Source organism: Homarus americanus, unplaced genomic scaffold, assembly GCF_018991925.1.
Source record: "Homarus americanus isolate GMGI-L3 unplaced genomic scaffold, GMGI_Hamer_2.0 scaffold31037, whole genome shotgun sequence".
Classification (NCBI taxonomy): Eukaryota; Metazoa; Arthropoda; class Malacostraca; order Decapoda; family Nephropidae; genus Homarus; species Homarus americanus.
The window spans coordinates 950198-967635 of record NW_024722227.1 but is presented as its reverse complement, the minus strand read 5'-3'; the positions used below and the strand labels follow the sequence as shown (position 1 = coordinate 967635).

The following is a 17438-nucleotide window of genomic DNA, read 5'->3' as shown; positions in this document are numbered from 1 at the left end:
ACAATGATGAACAATAACTGTGTACCCTACAATGATACACATTAGCCTACAGAACCAACTTGGTACCTTACAGAGCCTAAGACTAATCTACAATACCTAACAAGGTAGCCTATGGTGTGTTATGAGATTGATAATGGTGGTGTATGAGGGGGAAGAAAAGGAGAGTAAGTGTATATATATATATATATATATATATATATATATATATATATATATATATATATATATATATATATATATATATATATATATATATATATATATTTTATATATATTGGAAAAAATGTCAGTTATCACACACCAACTGCATACAACAATTATGACAAATTTCCAAAGTAAATAATTAAATTAACTGCACATTTGGGATAGTATAAATTCACTGTCTGTTTTAAGTTATCCAGTCACATACAACTGTTGAAGAACTGTGTTTTGATTCCCGATCAATTAAATTAAGGCATGACTGATATAAGCATTACACATCCCACTTCATCAGGTTCACATCAGGAGGAAGGGATAAGGGGGTTACAGTATATTGTGGTACATACCCTCCCCTCCTTCCATTTTGTGTGTGTTAATGAACTTCAAGACTCCGGATGGGACACGCCGGGCAACACTACTCCTCGACCCAAATAAAAACTTTAAACAAGGTAAATGTCAAGTGTCAACTCTAAAAAATCTCAACAGCTGCAAGAGTTTTTCCCCCGGTTCAACAATGTGACTATGGTCCGGCCCAAGAGCACAATGATCCACAAAAGAGATCATCACAGTACCCGGAGACTCGTGACGCCGCTCATAGATTCTCTCATCCCAGGTGATGAATTTTTTCCCTCTCTTAACTTGTGTATTGAAGAAACATGGCCTGTGCTATGTACAAATATTTTAGGACCATGAGGGGAGGGGATGGCCGTCCCTACTTCAAAAACTGTCACAAGAATAATATATATATATATATATATAATGCCAGGGATATATCCATAAGCAAAATATTAATATTAAAAAAAATTAATAATAAAAAAATACAAACAAAAAATAAAAAATCCTAACAAATTCATGACTGACTCACTGACTACTATTATTATCAACAAAATTGTTAACCTATTTACACGACAGGTCAGCTATAGATTCTTACTACAAAGGAAAAAGCTATGTAACCCCAAGGTCATCGTGTTTTCCTCTTCATAGCTGCACGAAGCAGAGAATCAAAGTCCATGGAGTCACTAGGAGGTGGTCTGGCGGGTACGGGGACCCCAACTGCCGCCCCAACGTACTGCGAGTTGTTGGCCTGAGCATCTGTACAAACACATTATAATATAAACCATCGACATTAAACCTAATACAGTATATACAAATGCACACACAAAAAAATTGATAAACCACAAACTTAAACCCAATACTCAAATACTGTACACCTCTAAAATTTTGAAATTAAATTAAAATAATAAACTGAATACAAGTACACAATAGAAAATTTTTAAAGTATTATAAAACCACAAACTCATTTAACCCAGTATGTAATAACACCATAACTATATTGATAATAATAGCACACTAAGAGGTCTTAACAATACAACACAACTTTTTATTCTACTCATAAACACTTTATAGTTGCAGTATTACGAGAATGTAGAAGATACACACTTTCATATAATATAGAAACTTAATAATCTTCCAGGAGACATTTATCTCATCATGTTGCTGTATTATCTGTCCAGTACAGGTTGGACCTCACTAATCCTGAACCCGATAGTTTGGCACTTTCTATGGTTCGGGACGGCGTTTGAATCTGGCTGTCGTTAGTTTCCAGGTATCAGTAGGCCTATAATATACAATTTTCTCTTTGCTTTTTCTGCTAATCTACTTATTTCTGTGTCACAATACAGTAAACTTGTGCCATAGCACTAATACTTTGTCATAGAGAGGGCCAGTAAGCCTGGGCTAGATTTATGTTGATGCAAGTTGTATTGGCACCAGTAGTACATTTTATGCATTGTTTTTGCCCTTTTTTGGCCTCCGCTTCAATGATTCAGAATTTTTGCTAATCTGGAACCGGTCTGGTCCCAAGCTACCCGGATTATCGAGGTCCAACCTGTACCACTAATATCGAACAATAATTTCAACAAAAAGTTCTTCTACATCTCACAAATTATCACAGACATATACAGTATGTATATAATCAATAGCCTCTAAATCTTATTCTGAGAACCTCTTCTCTCCCAAGAATCCCAACACGTCTACACCACCATTACTATCAATATCTGTGATCTCACCTTTAATGAAACTGTCGCCTCATGAAATTTCTCTACCTGTACAGAATAACAATATGTGCTACACCTGTACTGATGCTTTTTTAATAAAGTTCCTGTCTCAGTCTAACCTTAATATTTACTCACCTAAATCAGAATACTGGACTTTGCAGAAAGCTCTGCGACCACCAAAGCACAGATCATAGCGTGGTACAGAGGGGTCATCATTGCCGTGCTCAACAGCATTGTAAGCTTCATCTCTATTTTTATAAGTCACAAATCCATAGTTGTCACTGGTGAATAGATCAATGGTAAATGTCATTATTTACAATTGGTAATCTGAAGAAAAATAATATAAATAAAATATAAACTTTTGGTTGAAACAACATACAGTACCACTGGTTGGGTGGCATACACTGCACGTCACATAGTAATATGGTGACAGCACATGATATTGAGACATTGTGTGACACTAAATAAATTTGGGTAATGGTTGTCAGCAACATGATAGCGAAATAACAATTAACATTTAACGAAGCAGTTTCTGTACTCAACTCTTCATAATAATAATAATCGTATCGTGATGTAGTTCTTTACATTGTATCAAGTGAACAAGAGATAAATAAAATGGCAACACTCACCCATGTTCTCTGAAGTGTACGCTGATGTCAACAATATCTCCAAACTTCTGGAAGCGGCGGCGAAGGTCCCCCTTAGTGGTGCCCTCAGATATACGGCCGATGTAAATGACTCTCCTCTCTTCAACCTGTCTGGTCCTGTCTTCATCTTCCTGTAAACAAAAACAAAGTTTTACAATTAGTAACACACAGTTGGTTCAGTGTACATGTGGTAACTGATAAGTCTTAGTACTTGAAGAGTTTTCACTAGAGTACAATACTACCTCTACTAATTTACGAGTACAATACCTTTACTAATTCAAGTTACTTCTTGTTTTTCAAAATTTTTATAACCAGTTGTACTTCCTTTAATCTTTTACATATGTCATTTGTTTGCTTCTCACCTGTTGCACTTCATTTACTGTACTCTTTTACTTCTCAAAGGACAGTGGTTCCTGAGGTATGAAGTTCTTATGGGTGTGTGATCTGTACTTACGGTCTTGTATAGAGGAGGTTGTCAAGATGTGTGTTTGTGGACGGTTGTGTTGGGAGGTGTAGGTGTGATACCGTTAACTGTGTGGGAGTAGAATTTTGCTGCCATGCAATACAGTAGTTAACTACTCAACGACACACAAAACGTCTTACTGGTCTCCTGGGCCTCAGAGGAAGTCGATGGTGAGGAGATCGTGACTGTCTGTTTGGGCCCCACACTGGAGAGCGCGATCTTGTCACTCTGCTGTAACGCGATGAAGACAGAGACCGGGAACGACTGTGAGATCTTCGTCTTCTTTCTCTGCTGGCAAGTCTGTGTGAGTACACCCATCTGATGGAAGAGATGATAAATTAACACACAAGCCTATTTTTGTGGACTTTTTCTTTAATGTTAACTTCACTAGGCAGAAAAAGTGTTACAATGGACTACATAAATTTATCACGAATTCACATGAAATTATTCCATCACAAACCTGTCTCTGGTCTTAACGGAGTTAGAACGAGATCGTGATCTTGAACTGGAACGTGTAGAGCTGCAACTGGACGACGAACAAGACCTTCCTTTTGATCTTGAGCGAGAACGAGACCTTGACCACCGTCTCCGTGATGAACTATGTGGCGACTGTGAGGAACGAGAGCACCTGTGAGTTCTTCTCCTCTTTCCACGGGAGGATCTGTGCTTACGTGAAGAATGTTTTTTAATAATGACTGGACTTTTGCTACGACTTCTGCTCCTACTCGAGGACGACCATCTCCGTGACGAAGGACCGTGTGAACCGCTCTTCCAGCATCCATCAAAGTTACCGGCCGAACAACTGTTGTATGACAATGATAAGACCGACAGTGATTTCTCTGGTGATTTAGCCTCTAGATCTTTTGGCAACTTGGCAGAGGTTGAATTGTCAAGACACCCCGTAGTTGTTGTACCTCCAGAGTGTGGTTTGACTGGGGTTTCCGATTCAGAGTCTCCTTTCAACTCCCCTTCCTCCATCTCTTCGTCCTGTGCCACATGCCTGCTGGAGTCACTTTCAGGTTTGTCCAGTTGTTTCTTCTCCAGATTTTCGGTCTTTGCACTCTCCATTTTTCCCACCAACTCAGACACCTGCAGGGACGTAACACCAGAAGGGGCCTGAGAGGTGTCTGTGAGAGCAGGTGAGGGGCAGCGACTACTCTGCGTGCTCTGGATTCTTTGACGATATTCAGATAAATTGAGCTTCCTTTTAATCTTCTTCGCCTCTGGCTTGTCTTCCACCATCTTTTCTTCTTCTTTCTCTCCATCACTACCATTACCATCGGCCTCCACATCATCTTTGGGTTTGGAGTTACCGATGTCTGTCATATAAGCTGGCAGTTTGTTATATATATCAATATTACTGTCCTTATTATAACCAGCCCCTTCATCTCTGTTCTCTTTGTTCCTCCAGTCCCTGGTAACAGCTCTCGAGTCCTTTCCATCCTTTCTACGTTCCTCCGTCTCTACGCTGGCATCGCTCACGTCCCCAGATTCCACCCCACTGTCTTTCTTGCCTCCATCATCGTTCCCTTCGTCGGAAGATATGCTCTGTTTCTTAGCATCATGTCTGGGGATGGTGGTGTAGTAGTCGGGCAGTTTGTTAAACAGACCTTCGTTACTGGCGGCTCGACTCTCACTGTGCTTGTTCTTCTTCGATTTTTCTGACGAGATGCAGTAGTCATGGTCCAATGGAGGCGGCACACGGAGATCCGTTGTATTCTGTGAGGAGAAAATATAAATGCTTTTACACGTGACCAATAATGCCCATGGAACCAACTTTTGTGGTGAATAATACATCTTCACCCTTAATGAATGCAGAAATTTCATCCACTTCAAAAGTTATCATTATGTACAATGACCTGGAGTAAGGCATCAAAATATGACAAAATACTAACTGAATAACAACACCCCACATCCTTGTTGCTGGAGATTATCATTATACAAATTTAAATTCAGTTCTAGGGTGTTATATTACCAGACAAATGTTAGTGAGATCATACCTGTGGGGTCGTGGATTGAGACACTACACGATGAGCTTTACTACGGTGTGGGTTGACCTCTTGTTGCTTCACACCGCGGCCCTTCCTCACCACCAGTGGCTCAGGCAACATCTGTGTACTTTTGCGCTTTGTTGACGCTGTTGAAGAATAATAATAATTAAATACCTGTACAGTTATTCCTCGCCTGTCCAGACTAGTGAGGGGTGGGAGTGTCCGGATAAAAAATACTACATTACACTTATTAACGAGGCATAATAAATCTATCAAACCCAAAATAGAACTTAATAACAACCCTGTAAATGATACAATTCACAGTGAATATTATATATAAATCTAAATCTAGCATAATTTTTGTTTTCTACTTAGTTCATTCGCATCAATATTTACAACTGACCTTTGATCTTCTCAATTATCTCCTTAGGCAAGGCATCTTTAATATTCTGGTGAGTGGGTGAGGCCTGCGGCAAGTTGCTAGACGACGATATCCCAGAACCTGAAGATCTACGGTTGCCGGCCACAGAAGAGGTCAATCCTACAGATTTTAACTGTTTGCTGCTCTTGCTGACAGCCTTAGTGTTGTTATTACCTGATTTGTTGACAGCCTCAGATGCCTCAAACTGGGCCAGAAGACTGTCTAGATCACCAGCCTCCAGAACTGTGAGAGCAGAATATATAATGACATTTATCAGAGGCAATTTCATAATGTGCTGAAAGGCACACCATTTCTTACCCCTTCAACACTTGTACTGGATGTGACCAGTACAGTACACACCCACTGTTCTCCCACTTAACCAGTACATCACCACTTTGCTTTTATTCATATCAGTCAGAGTAATTATGGTCACGTGCAATTGTCATGCGACCCCCCCCCCTCCATGTTGGAATTCTATAATGAGTTAGCTAGAGCACTGTACTGTCCACACCTCCAACCACCGTCATTGTCAGAGTAAATGTGTGTGTTCGAACAATTGTTGCTCATGACTACATAAAATATCAGAACAATTGTGCAAATGCATAGATACTTATATTGTACAGGTGCAGGTATTTCTAGTATGTGCATTTTACTGAACAAAAACAAAAAATCAGTTGTGGGGACTGTTCTTGGGGTGAAACAAACTATTAGAGGTGATCCCTTGAGAGAACACTAACTACACTACAGTATACCTGGGGTCTCTTCAGCAACAGTCTCTATGTCAATCTCTTCGTCGTGGGTTTCGACCTTAACAGTGCGTGTGAGAGACTGGGCGGGTACCGGGAGCTGCGGTAGAGGAACCAACGAACCAGATTCGTTCACCATGGCCAAGATAATGGACCCAGCTGGCAGCTTAACATCCTTGCCATCAATCTGAAGGGTTCTGGAGCCCTGCAGAGTCTGTACACACAACATTCAGTCAATTTTAACATCGAAACTAAAACAAATAGAAGGAATATAAGACACCATTATTAATATATGTAAATACAGTACTGTATAATCCAAACACCAAGTAGATCGCAACAATACAAAAAAACAATTTATGGCACGAATTATTGTACAAATGAGTATGTAAAATCTATGACAAAAATTAATCTCTAATGTATCACACTTTAAGTCTCTTAATACTTCTGGGGTTATGTCACTGCTTTTCAAGCTGTCTTTATCCACTATATTGTAGGGTGGCTAAAATCAAGAGGAAACACAGGCACATCTACACACACTCAGGCACACAGTCATCCACTCACTCCTACTAAGGTGTGTTAAGAAGCTCTAAATATCTAATATCAGGCTCCAAGGCATCGACGAGATATTTGCTGTTTGTGCTTTGTGTGTGTGAGATCAATGAAGCTCCTCTACAACAAACAACAAAGTTATCCGACTAATTTTATGAAGTTATCGTGCAAGAATGACGAACACCCCCCCCCCCACACTTCACATAACGATGCATATGAAGAACAAAATTATAATAGTCAGTTGGCAATGGTGTTCGTCAATCCATGTACACTTTTAGGACACACACACGCACACCATTACAAGACCTTACAAAAACAAGATTAAAAACTCTATAATGCAACTAATACGACTGTGGCAAACAGCTCAAGCCTCTTGTACTGTACATTATCTTCCAGCTTCACCGGCAGGGAACTCGTCAACAGAACAAAAAAGTTAAGTGAATTACTGTATCACCCACCTGCCACATTGTCTGCTGAGTGACATATACCATTCACTACAGTACAGTACCAGCTACCCTTCCCCCACACATCACTCACCCCCCCTCCCCCCCTCATCTCACCTTACTGGGTAGAGTTAGTCGAGTGAAGCTCCCAGCAACAAGACTACCACCCAGTATCTTCCTAACTCCTCCACCACAGCACCTCAATACCACCACTTTCCTCCGTGACACAAAACTCACCTTCTTGTTTACGACTTGAGATTCAATTTCCTCGTGTTCAGTTTCACACATGGAAGCCTCAGTACCTGTGCCAGTGAATGTGATACAAGTCAAATTAAGTCATTATATACAGTACAGTGTGTTAAAGAAGTCCCTTGTACTTGCAATAATTAACAATATAGTTATTTACCATGTTCTATGGAGAGTACATGGTCACAGTAAATGTTGGAAGTGGATACCATTTCTAATATTTACTGTGAGTATAACATGGTACAGTATATAACACTATAGGTATAACAAGGTACAGTATATAACACTATAGGTATAACATGGTACAGTATATAACACTATAGGTATAACATGGTACAGTATATAACACTATAGGTATAACAAGGTACAGTATATAACACTATAGGTATAACATGGTACAGTATATAACACTATAGGTATAACAAGGTACAGTATATAACACTATAGGTATAACATGGTACAGTATATAACACTGTAGGTATAACAAGGTACAAATACAATATTAATTATTATAGGTACACATGGACAGTAATATATTTAGTCAGACATTTCAATAAAAAGTACCAAGGCTTAACTGTTTGTGTGAGTGAAAGTGATCCAAACAATGACATCTTAAGTTACAGACCCTTCCCTGGCCACCTCTAGTTGTGGTGGCCATTAGGTAGGTACAGTAAATGTGTTCCCATACTCTGCTGACCTGACTGGGGTTCCTGCTTCACCCTGTGCTTGACTTCATCTTTCATTGTTGACTTGACAGTATCATCCACCACATCAGCCTGTGTGTGTAGCGCAGGAGTCATCACGTCCTCTATGAGCTCCGGAGAATCCTCCAGCAGCATGGAGTCCTCCAGCTCCCCAGCAATCTCTGTCATAATGTCTTCTTCTCTCACTTCACCAAGAGACACACCTTCCTCATCCTGGATCTGCAACAATATGCATAATAAGTAACTAGCTCAGAAATTCCTCTTTTCAGTCCACAATGCTAAAAAAAAAAAAACTCCTGTAAAAAATAAACAAATAAAATTGGAGACCGCCAGTTTCCTGTTGTGGTTATGATAATAACCACAGTAAGTGCTGGAATGCTGGAAAGTTTTAAAAGGCTAGATAGATTCAAGGATGATAGAGAGTGGTTGTAACTCTCGACAGGAGATGCCATGCACAGGCTAACCAGCCTATTGCACTCCTTATTTTCTTATGTTCTTATAAGCTATTAAGCTTCTGTAACAGTTAGCTTGACCTCACAAGTTAATATATTCGCTCTTTCTAAAGCTGAACATTGCCAACAAGTTTACTTAATTTGTCACCTTTTACTGATGGCCAGACAACCTTAAGGCCCTTCCCCCCTTCTTCCCATCCTCTTCAACAACTCTGACATCAGAAAAATTAAATAAACTCAATTTTCTGCTCAGTGAGAGAAGTTCTTTATTTCTTTACCTTTCTGGTGTCCAGGAGAAGATCTGGCGGCACACACGGACCGGTGATGGAACAGAAGGACTCCGAGCGCTGTCTGTTTCCCCCAGCCATGGAGAGGGACACCACCTCATCTACCACCAGGTCCTCCTCATCTGATGCCTAAGAACCAGACAAAAAGAGAATTACCCAAGTGTCCCAAACACCAAATTAAAAATTGTTAAATAAAGACAATGATACAGGAATTACACAGAGATGTACACCATATTCTAACCATGCAAGTGTAGATGATGATGATGATGGCAATCTTCCCATCCTTACAACACTAGATCTTAATATTAAAAGGTGTCTTAGGAAAAGCTATGCACACTGTCTTAGATTTTTGTGGAGATAGTATGAATATTTCTATTACAGCTCTCACTTGTTGAGGAGCGATGTCACCCGAAACTGAGGTAAATTTTTTTGTTGTAATATAGAAACATTCACACGATAGCAACAAAAGATCTTTAAGGCAGTGCGTATATATTTTATCCAACACAACCTGTACTTAATGCACCAACCCAACAATTCCTACTGCAGAAGCCAACACAGATTAAGTCTTGGAAATAAACAGTATCTTCTAAATTTCGTCCTCTACCTTTTTCCTATTCATTTTATTCTTCATTCTTATCATTACATAGACGCGAGGGATGGTTAAAGCTGCTACACTGTCCTGCCCCTTCACCTCTCTTTTATCTAACCTCATCTCTTTACCCACTAACTCTAGTCAACTCTTACACTGATAGCACCCCTCTTACACTGATAGCATCACTCTTATAAATACACACAATATTGTAAATCTATAGTGGAGAAATGAACAATAAAAACATTATGTATATACCACCTAGAAACATTACAAACAATATACCTCCTCATCTTCGTTCTCAGCTAGATTGAACATCAAGTCAGTAATGAAATCCCCATCTGATGCCTGCAAAAGGAGGAGTTAAGGGGAGTTAGAAGCTGCCTTCCTTCACCGACCACCAAGTCATCCTCGGACAAACAAACAAACACAGTGAGCTGGTTAGCTCTCACAGGAGGAGATAAAAAATCAGTGGAAGGTTGGTTGTGATGCTAAGTTTGAAGTACACTACAATACAGGTGCATAATACAATATAAATACATATACCCTGTACTCATACAGTAAAGTACATAGTAGTAAATACAGTACTGTACTGTAATATTCAACAAAATAATAACAGGTGCTGAAAGAAGATAAAAGTATATATATACTGTACAGGTATAATCGTATACCAATGTCATTCTGATCTAAACTACTGTACTATTGTACATTATATAACTAATTATCTACTGTGTAATAGTCTGCCCCCAAAAATTCTCACTGAAATGCAAGTGGACATTGTTTTACTGAAAAAAATGTCCAAGTACATACACCTCACACCTGAAGATATTAATAAGGATTCATGTGCACCTTACCTGTGTGTGTCAACAGCAAATCATGCACACACACACTATGATACAGTACAGTAACACCAGACTAAAATAATAAACCAGCAACATTGATTATATATTGTACATGATCACCATCACCATACACAAGTTTTGGGTTAACTTACATTTAATACCAACAAGTAGAGTACTGTACTACATCACAGTCTATATTATGGGTACAAAGATAACAATGTTACTGTACTTACATTTAATAACAGCGGGTATACCAGTCTGTACTATGAATACAAAGATAACTACACTACAGTATATACTGTACAGTACTTACCAGCCAGGCACAACAAGAGGTACGCCAGACATGAGATCATTATCATAAGAGGTGAAACAAAACCTCAATAAATATCCTGTTTACTTTCTTTTTGTATTTGCTGAATTTTACCTTTGTTTACTAGAAGTTTTGTATTATACAACTCTTATGTAATAATGAGTAAATTGTTTTAAAAATAGAAAATAATAATTAACTTACATGTGTATCAAGATCACTACAATGACTGTCAGGGAAGGGAGAGAGGAGAGGCAGTCTGAGTGAGCGACTCCACTTGCACACTCGACCAGACACACTACTACCAGGACTGAGAAACCCACCAGAGTCCTTGGCAGCGGGAGGAGTGTGTGGAGCCTCTGATCTCTCCTCACACCCTGGCCAATAACTCTTGCCAGGATTGTTACTCTTAGTTCGACCCTTATTGCTTGCTTGGTGGATACCAGCGAGGAGGTTGGAGAACGGGCTGACCTTGCTGCCTAGAGTGATAGTAAGTGCTGGCTTGTTGACAGATTTATCAAGAAAAGAGGAAGAAATGGGTAAGTCTGAGCCCTTGCTTATCCTTGAGAGGCAAGAAAATCTATTGGTTGTTTCATTCTTAACAACTAGACCCTGATGTTTCTCAGCTTCTCTTAAAGCGGCAGCAGTGAGAAGGACCGGTGTAGTTAAACACAGCTGTGGCGAGATCATTGGTTCATTTTCACTGGAATATGGATTAATGTTTGAGCTTAAACTATGGTGATATGAAGGTGTGAGGAAGGCTGGCAGTGGGGAACTGGATACATCCTCGGAATGAATGGTTGACTTGGAGGAGCCGTTCATCGACAGGCTCTCTCTGCACGTAACATCATCGAGTTCGTCTGAATCTGCAACGCTTCTACCGTAGACAAGTCCATTCTCTCTGCCCTTTCTGTCAAACTCTTCCATGAGACTCGCCACATCTCCAGACAACCGTTCATCGTCACTCGTGTAACAGTGTTCTGACTCCTCGTACGTTCTCCTCGATGAAAAGTCCCCATTTTTGCTCACAACTCCCTCACCTTCCATTACCTTATTTATACCACGAGATTCACCGAAGGGCGGGTGATGGTTCATGTCCAGCACGTGTGTTGGGGATCTGTTGTATGCGAGTTCCATCACCATCTTCTCTAGCTGCTGGAGGCGTTTCTGTTGTGCAATGTTTTCCATTTCTATCTTCAAAACTTTATGCTGTAACATTTCATTCTCTTGCACTATATTGTTGGGGACACTCCTCTCTTCTCTCCTTTCTTTACCTTCTGTGCAAACTCTTCTGAAGCTCTCTACATTTCCCACTAGGCCTAGTCTAATGCATTTCTCAAAGTCACATACGTCTTGATAATCATCGTGAGAATACAAAGAGGCACCAGCAGCCCAACCACTCCTGGTGTGATCATCGTGGGTCAAGTCTCTCTCCAAATAATTCAAATTTGCTTGTCTGTCTTTTTGTGTCCTGTGATAACTCTCCATGTTTGTTGTTGTTGTCTAGTTTGTTTACTAAACTTATGGTTAACTTTATTCTTGTTCGCTCCACTTGTAAGAACTTTACATCTCTAATTATTTACTTACACTTAATATTCACAATAACACTGCACTTTTGAATTGCACAATTAGTTCAAAGATTTAATTCACATATCATAGCTATGATAATTTGTACCCTGCAAAAGATGTAAAAAATTATGGACCACCTGATCAACCAGACGACACCACAACTATAGGTTCAAGAGCATTAACCCCCCCCCCTGAATTTACCATAACGGCCATCACAGACAGTTCACACCAATACCTATCATGTAAGTCATACAACTGCATTCACACAACCTAACCTAACCTAACCCAGCCCATCAACTATTTAAGATTGATGTTTTAATGCTTTGATAATGGTGGTTTAACCCTTTCAGGGTGATAGTTTAACCCCTTATCTACCTTTCCAAACAACTGACAACTTATCTACCTTACCAAACAACCGACAACTTATCTACCTTACCAAACAACTGACAATTTATTTACCTTACCAAACAACTGACAATTTATTTACCTTACCACACAACTGACAACCTTTCCAAACAACTGACAACCTATTTACCTTACCAAACAACTGACAACTCATTTACCATCACAATCAACTGACAACTTATCTACCTTTCCAAACAACTGACAACTTATTTACCTTACCAAACAACTGACAACTTATTTACCATCACAATCAACTGACAACTTATTTACCTTACCAAACAACTGACAATTTATTTACCTTACCACACAACTGACAACTTATTTACCTTACCACACAACTGACAACTTATCTACCTTTCCAAACAACTGACAACCTATTTACCTTACCAAACAACTGACAACTTATTTACCATCACAATCAACTGACAACTTATTGACCATCACAATCAACTGACAACTTATTTTACCTTACCAATCAACTGACAACTTATTTACCTTAACAATCGACTGACAATATCATCAATCTCTCGTCAATATTCTAAACGATCATCATTTCGACTAATTAATGACATTAAAACCATGAATAAAAACAATTATACACAAGCGTTCTGATGCGTTTAGTGTCGAGTCAAAGTGAGACCGTCAGTCAGTTTACAGCGTTGGTCGTCGTAACAGACACCGACACTCGCTCTACCTACACCATCATCAGCCACACTTCCTGTTGCCAGCACATCTTCCCAGGGAAACACGAAAGAGCCGTTAAAGAGCACCATAATATCTGTTCCCCTGATGCTTCTCTCTTGTCCTGCCTCCTCCCTCGTACAACTACCCCACAGTACAGCCATGAGAAACACCAGCTAGCGCCCCAACCCAGCCATCCCACCACTACACGTCACCACCACTGAATCAATATTTGCCACAGTCCTAGGCCACTCAATACACAGTGCAGATAAAGTCATGTTGTTGACGTTTGGTTCATCATGGTTTTTAGAAGATGTCGTCTCGTGTGGACCTGTCGTCACTGTCAGAACCACTATCACTACACATAGCTCCCACTACGCAGGTACTCCACCGTGCTCACCGCGTGGCAGACTGAGCTGGCTACTGGCAACCACCCCCCCCCCCTCCCAAGTAACACCGTGTCTGTGTGAGTGTTTTTATCAGCGAGGAGGAAGATGAACCAAACCCCGCTATAAGGAATTTGTTTACATACACATACCAATAGCTACATCTCGGAGAAACAAGACAGTTTTCCACTAACAACAAACACGTTACTGCCTTTACTATACTAGGTGAGGTTAAAGGAACAAAAGATTCGGTACAACCAGCCCCTCAACGTCTAGCTATAAAAATTCACTGCAACTTCCACCACCAGCACAGTGAGGCAAACTCGATAACATGGTGTCTACTGCAACCTAACCTAATCTCACTTAGCCACTACCTCTGTATAAATCTGCTCACCTAGAACATTATCTACCTACATGAGCCACCCCAGATAAATTATCTCTAAGGCTACCTGGTGCGGGGGAGAGGTGGGTGTTAGAGTCTTTAATAATGTGATATAAACTGGGGTTGCTAATCTTCACCTGATCCAAAATAACTAATTGTCTACGTATGTAAGTATGTAAGTATGTATGTATGTATGTGGCTTCTCTACAAGATGTGATGTGTCATCCCGTGTCACCAAGTAAACACGCCCACCTGGGTAACACCTGTCGGCACACACCCACCTTGGTAAAACCTGCACCCACAACGCCCTCATCAACATCCCAATATATTACGAACTAGGATAAATTTTAACTTACCGACTATAACACCTTAATTTAACAATTCTCAACACTGGAGATTAACACACACACTGTACCGTGGAAACTCGTTCAGAAAATGTGTTGTGTGGTCAATGAACGGATTAGTCTTCAAATTACATCCCCGCCAAGTGGAAGGGAGGTATCAAGTGGAAGGAAGGTATTATCAAGTGGAAGGAAGGTATTATCAAGTGGAAGGAAGGTATTATCAAGTGGAAGGAAGGTATTATCAAGTGGAAGGGAGGCATTACCAAGTGGAAGGGGGCATTATCAAGTGGAAGGGGGCATTATCAAGTGGAAGTGAGGCATTACCAAGTGGAAGGGAGGCATTATCAAGTGGGAATTTTAAGCGAGGGACATCAAATGAAAATTTTACTGTGTATTAAGGAGTGAGGCGGCGCGACACGGTTGGCAAGCCTTACCTGAGGACTCAAAACATTGCGTGGTGGGGCGATGGGGTGGGCTGGCCTCTGCCGGGGGGAGGGAGGGGAAGACATGTGTAGGGATTGTAAATACTAGAAGCGAGATGAACACACAACAAACACATCGACGGTCAATGTATTAAAGAATATATAAACAAATCCTCGAAATGGGAATAATGGCGTGTTTGTGATCATATTTATATGTTCAATGGTTTAAACTAAAGCGAATGTATGGATGTGCAGTATGTGCAGTAAAGGGGCGGATACACCTGATAACGAGATCTGAGGTTCACGAGTTCCACAACAACTTAAATAATGAGTTAATTAATGCACAAAGGCAGAACACCATACAGAAAACTCAGAACAAACAAACAATGACCCTACATGGATAAATAATTATTTAAAGAACATTATTGGACAAAGGAAGGCTATAGGTAGGAGAATAAATCGTGGTGAAATTTACCTCCGAGATTATTATAAAATATTGGTCTATTCTGAGTAATTCAGTCAGGTCTTGACACTGAGGTCACCCACAGCAAGGGAGGCGAAGTCAAACCCCAAGGGATTCTATCAACTGTATCAAACTAAAACACGAGAAAAGATTGGACCAATACAGTCGGATACCGGCGAGCTAACTGATAACGACAGAGAAATGAGCAAAAATCTGAATAAATATTTTTCAACAGTTTTCACCACCGAAAATTTAAACATGATACCCGAGGCACCGACTCTATACAGAGACAGTGAAGAAAATAAATTAAGCGAGATAGTAGTGACTAGTAACGATATTAGTAAGCAAATAGACAAACTAAAGCCTATTAAGTCACCAGGTCCCGAGGAGATATTTGCCAGAGTATTAAAGGAATGTAAGGAAGAGCTTAGTATGCCCTTAGCAAAGTTGTTTAACATGTCCTTAAAAACGGGTGCAGTACCAGAATCCTGGAGGATAGCAAATGTAATACCGGTTATCAAGAAGGGAGATAGATCAGATCACTATCCTCTAACTACTGTCCAATTAGTCTAACATCAATTGTAAGCAAATTACTGGAAGCAATCATTTCAAACTATTCGAAATCACCTGGAGAAGCACAAGTTGATCAATGATTCCCAACATGGCTTCACAAGCGGGGGGTTCATGTCTAACTAATCTATTAACATTATTTTCATGTTTTCGAACCAGTGGACGAGGGGCACAATTATGATGTGGTATATCTCGACTTTAGCAAAGCCTTCGACAGAGTCCCCCACGAAAGATTAATAAGAAAAGTGAAGGCTCGAGGCATTAAAGGATATACTCTAAAATGGATTAGGGCGTGGTTACAGGACAGGAAAAGGCGAGTGAGCATTAACGGCACTAAATCCGATTTGAGCAACGTCACTAGTGGAGTTCCCCAAGGGTCAGTACTTGGACCATTATTATTTATTATATACATAAACGACAGATATCGGCGCAGACAGCAACTTAAGTAAATTTGCTGATGACACTAAAATAGGGCGTGTAATTAAATCTGACGAGGACTTCGCAAAACTACAGATGAAATTCAACGTGGAGAAATGGAAAGTACTCAGTATAGGATATGTAAACAGGAAAACCAGATACCAGATGAAAAACGATGTTATTGAGTAAACTGTGTATTTGCTCGAAACAAGGCAAATAAAGTGCTTGGGTTCATACAAAGGAGTGTTAGTTACAAGACTAGCGAGGTCATCCTAAAACTATATCTTGCGCTTGTGAGACCTCACTTGGATTACGCAGTTCAATTTTGGTCACCGTATTACAGAATGGATATAGAATCCCTAGAAAGAATTCAGAGGAGAATGACAAGACTAATCCCGGGCATTAGGAACCTTGAGTACAGAGACAGGTTAAAGCATCTTAATTTGCACTCCCTCGAGAGACGTAGAGTGAGGGGCGATATGATAGAGGTGTATAAATGGAAGTCAGGGCTGAATAAAGGGAACATTACAAAGGTACTCAAACTATTCAACCAGGACCGAACTCGTAACAAGGTTTTAAATTAGACAAATTTAGATTTAGGCGCAAAATGGGTAAACATTGGTTTGGAAATAAGAGTAGTGGACGAGTGGAACAAGTTACCAAATATCATCAAACATAGGTTGGATGGATATATGAGCAATAGGGGTTGGGTGTAAACGGGACTGCCCAGTATGGGCCAATAGGCCCGCTGCAGTTTCCTCCATTCTTATGTTCTTATGTACACTTAAGTATTAATGAATGTGAACAGACTTAGACCAACAGGTGAAGTACGGTGTGCAAAGCACAAATTTGGCCGG

General features: G+C 40.1%; 1 protein-coding gene across 6 annotated transcripts in view; it reads right to left on the bottom strand.

Moving 5' to 3' along the window:
• Positions 1 to 264: 264 nt before the first annotated feature.
• Positions 265 to 17438, bottom strand: part of LOC121862250 — a 38568-nt gene continuing 21394 nt past the window's right edge. For 3 of the 6 annotated variants that reach the window (XM_042360351.1, XM_042360349.1, XM_042360352.1), the window contains 12 exons: positions 10079 to 10141; positions 9196 to 9333; positions 8459 to 8684; positions 7753 to 7817; positions 6530 to 6737; positions 5760 to 6020; positions 5366 to 5502; positions 3826 to 5084; positions 3506 to 3683; positions 2885 to 3033; positions 2391 to 2536; positions 267 to 1290 (listed from right to left, as the gene is read on the bottom strand). In XM_042360351.1, coding sequence (XP_042216285.1) covers positions 1160 to 1290; positions 2391 to 2536; positions 2885 to 3033; positions 3506 to 3683; positions 3826 to 5084; positions 5366 to 5502; positions 5760 to 6020; positions 6530 to 6737; positions 7753 to 7817; positions 8459 to 8684; positions 9196 to 9333; positions 10079 to 10141 — 2961 coding nt within the window. In that variant the 3' untranslated portion in view covers positions 267 to 1159. Of the gene's footprint in view, positions 1291 to 2390; positions 2537 to 2884; positions 3034 to 3505; positions 3684 to 3825; positions 5085 to 5365; positions 5503 to 5759; positions 6021 to 6529; positions 6738 to 7752; positions 7818 to 8458; positions 8685 to 9195; positions 9334 to 10078; positions 10142 to 11146; positions 14004 to 17438 lie in introns of those variants that run through there. The other 3 variants (XM_042360347.1, XM_042360348.1, XM_042360350.1) reach the window with 3 other exon arrangements.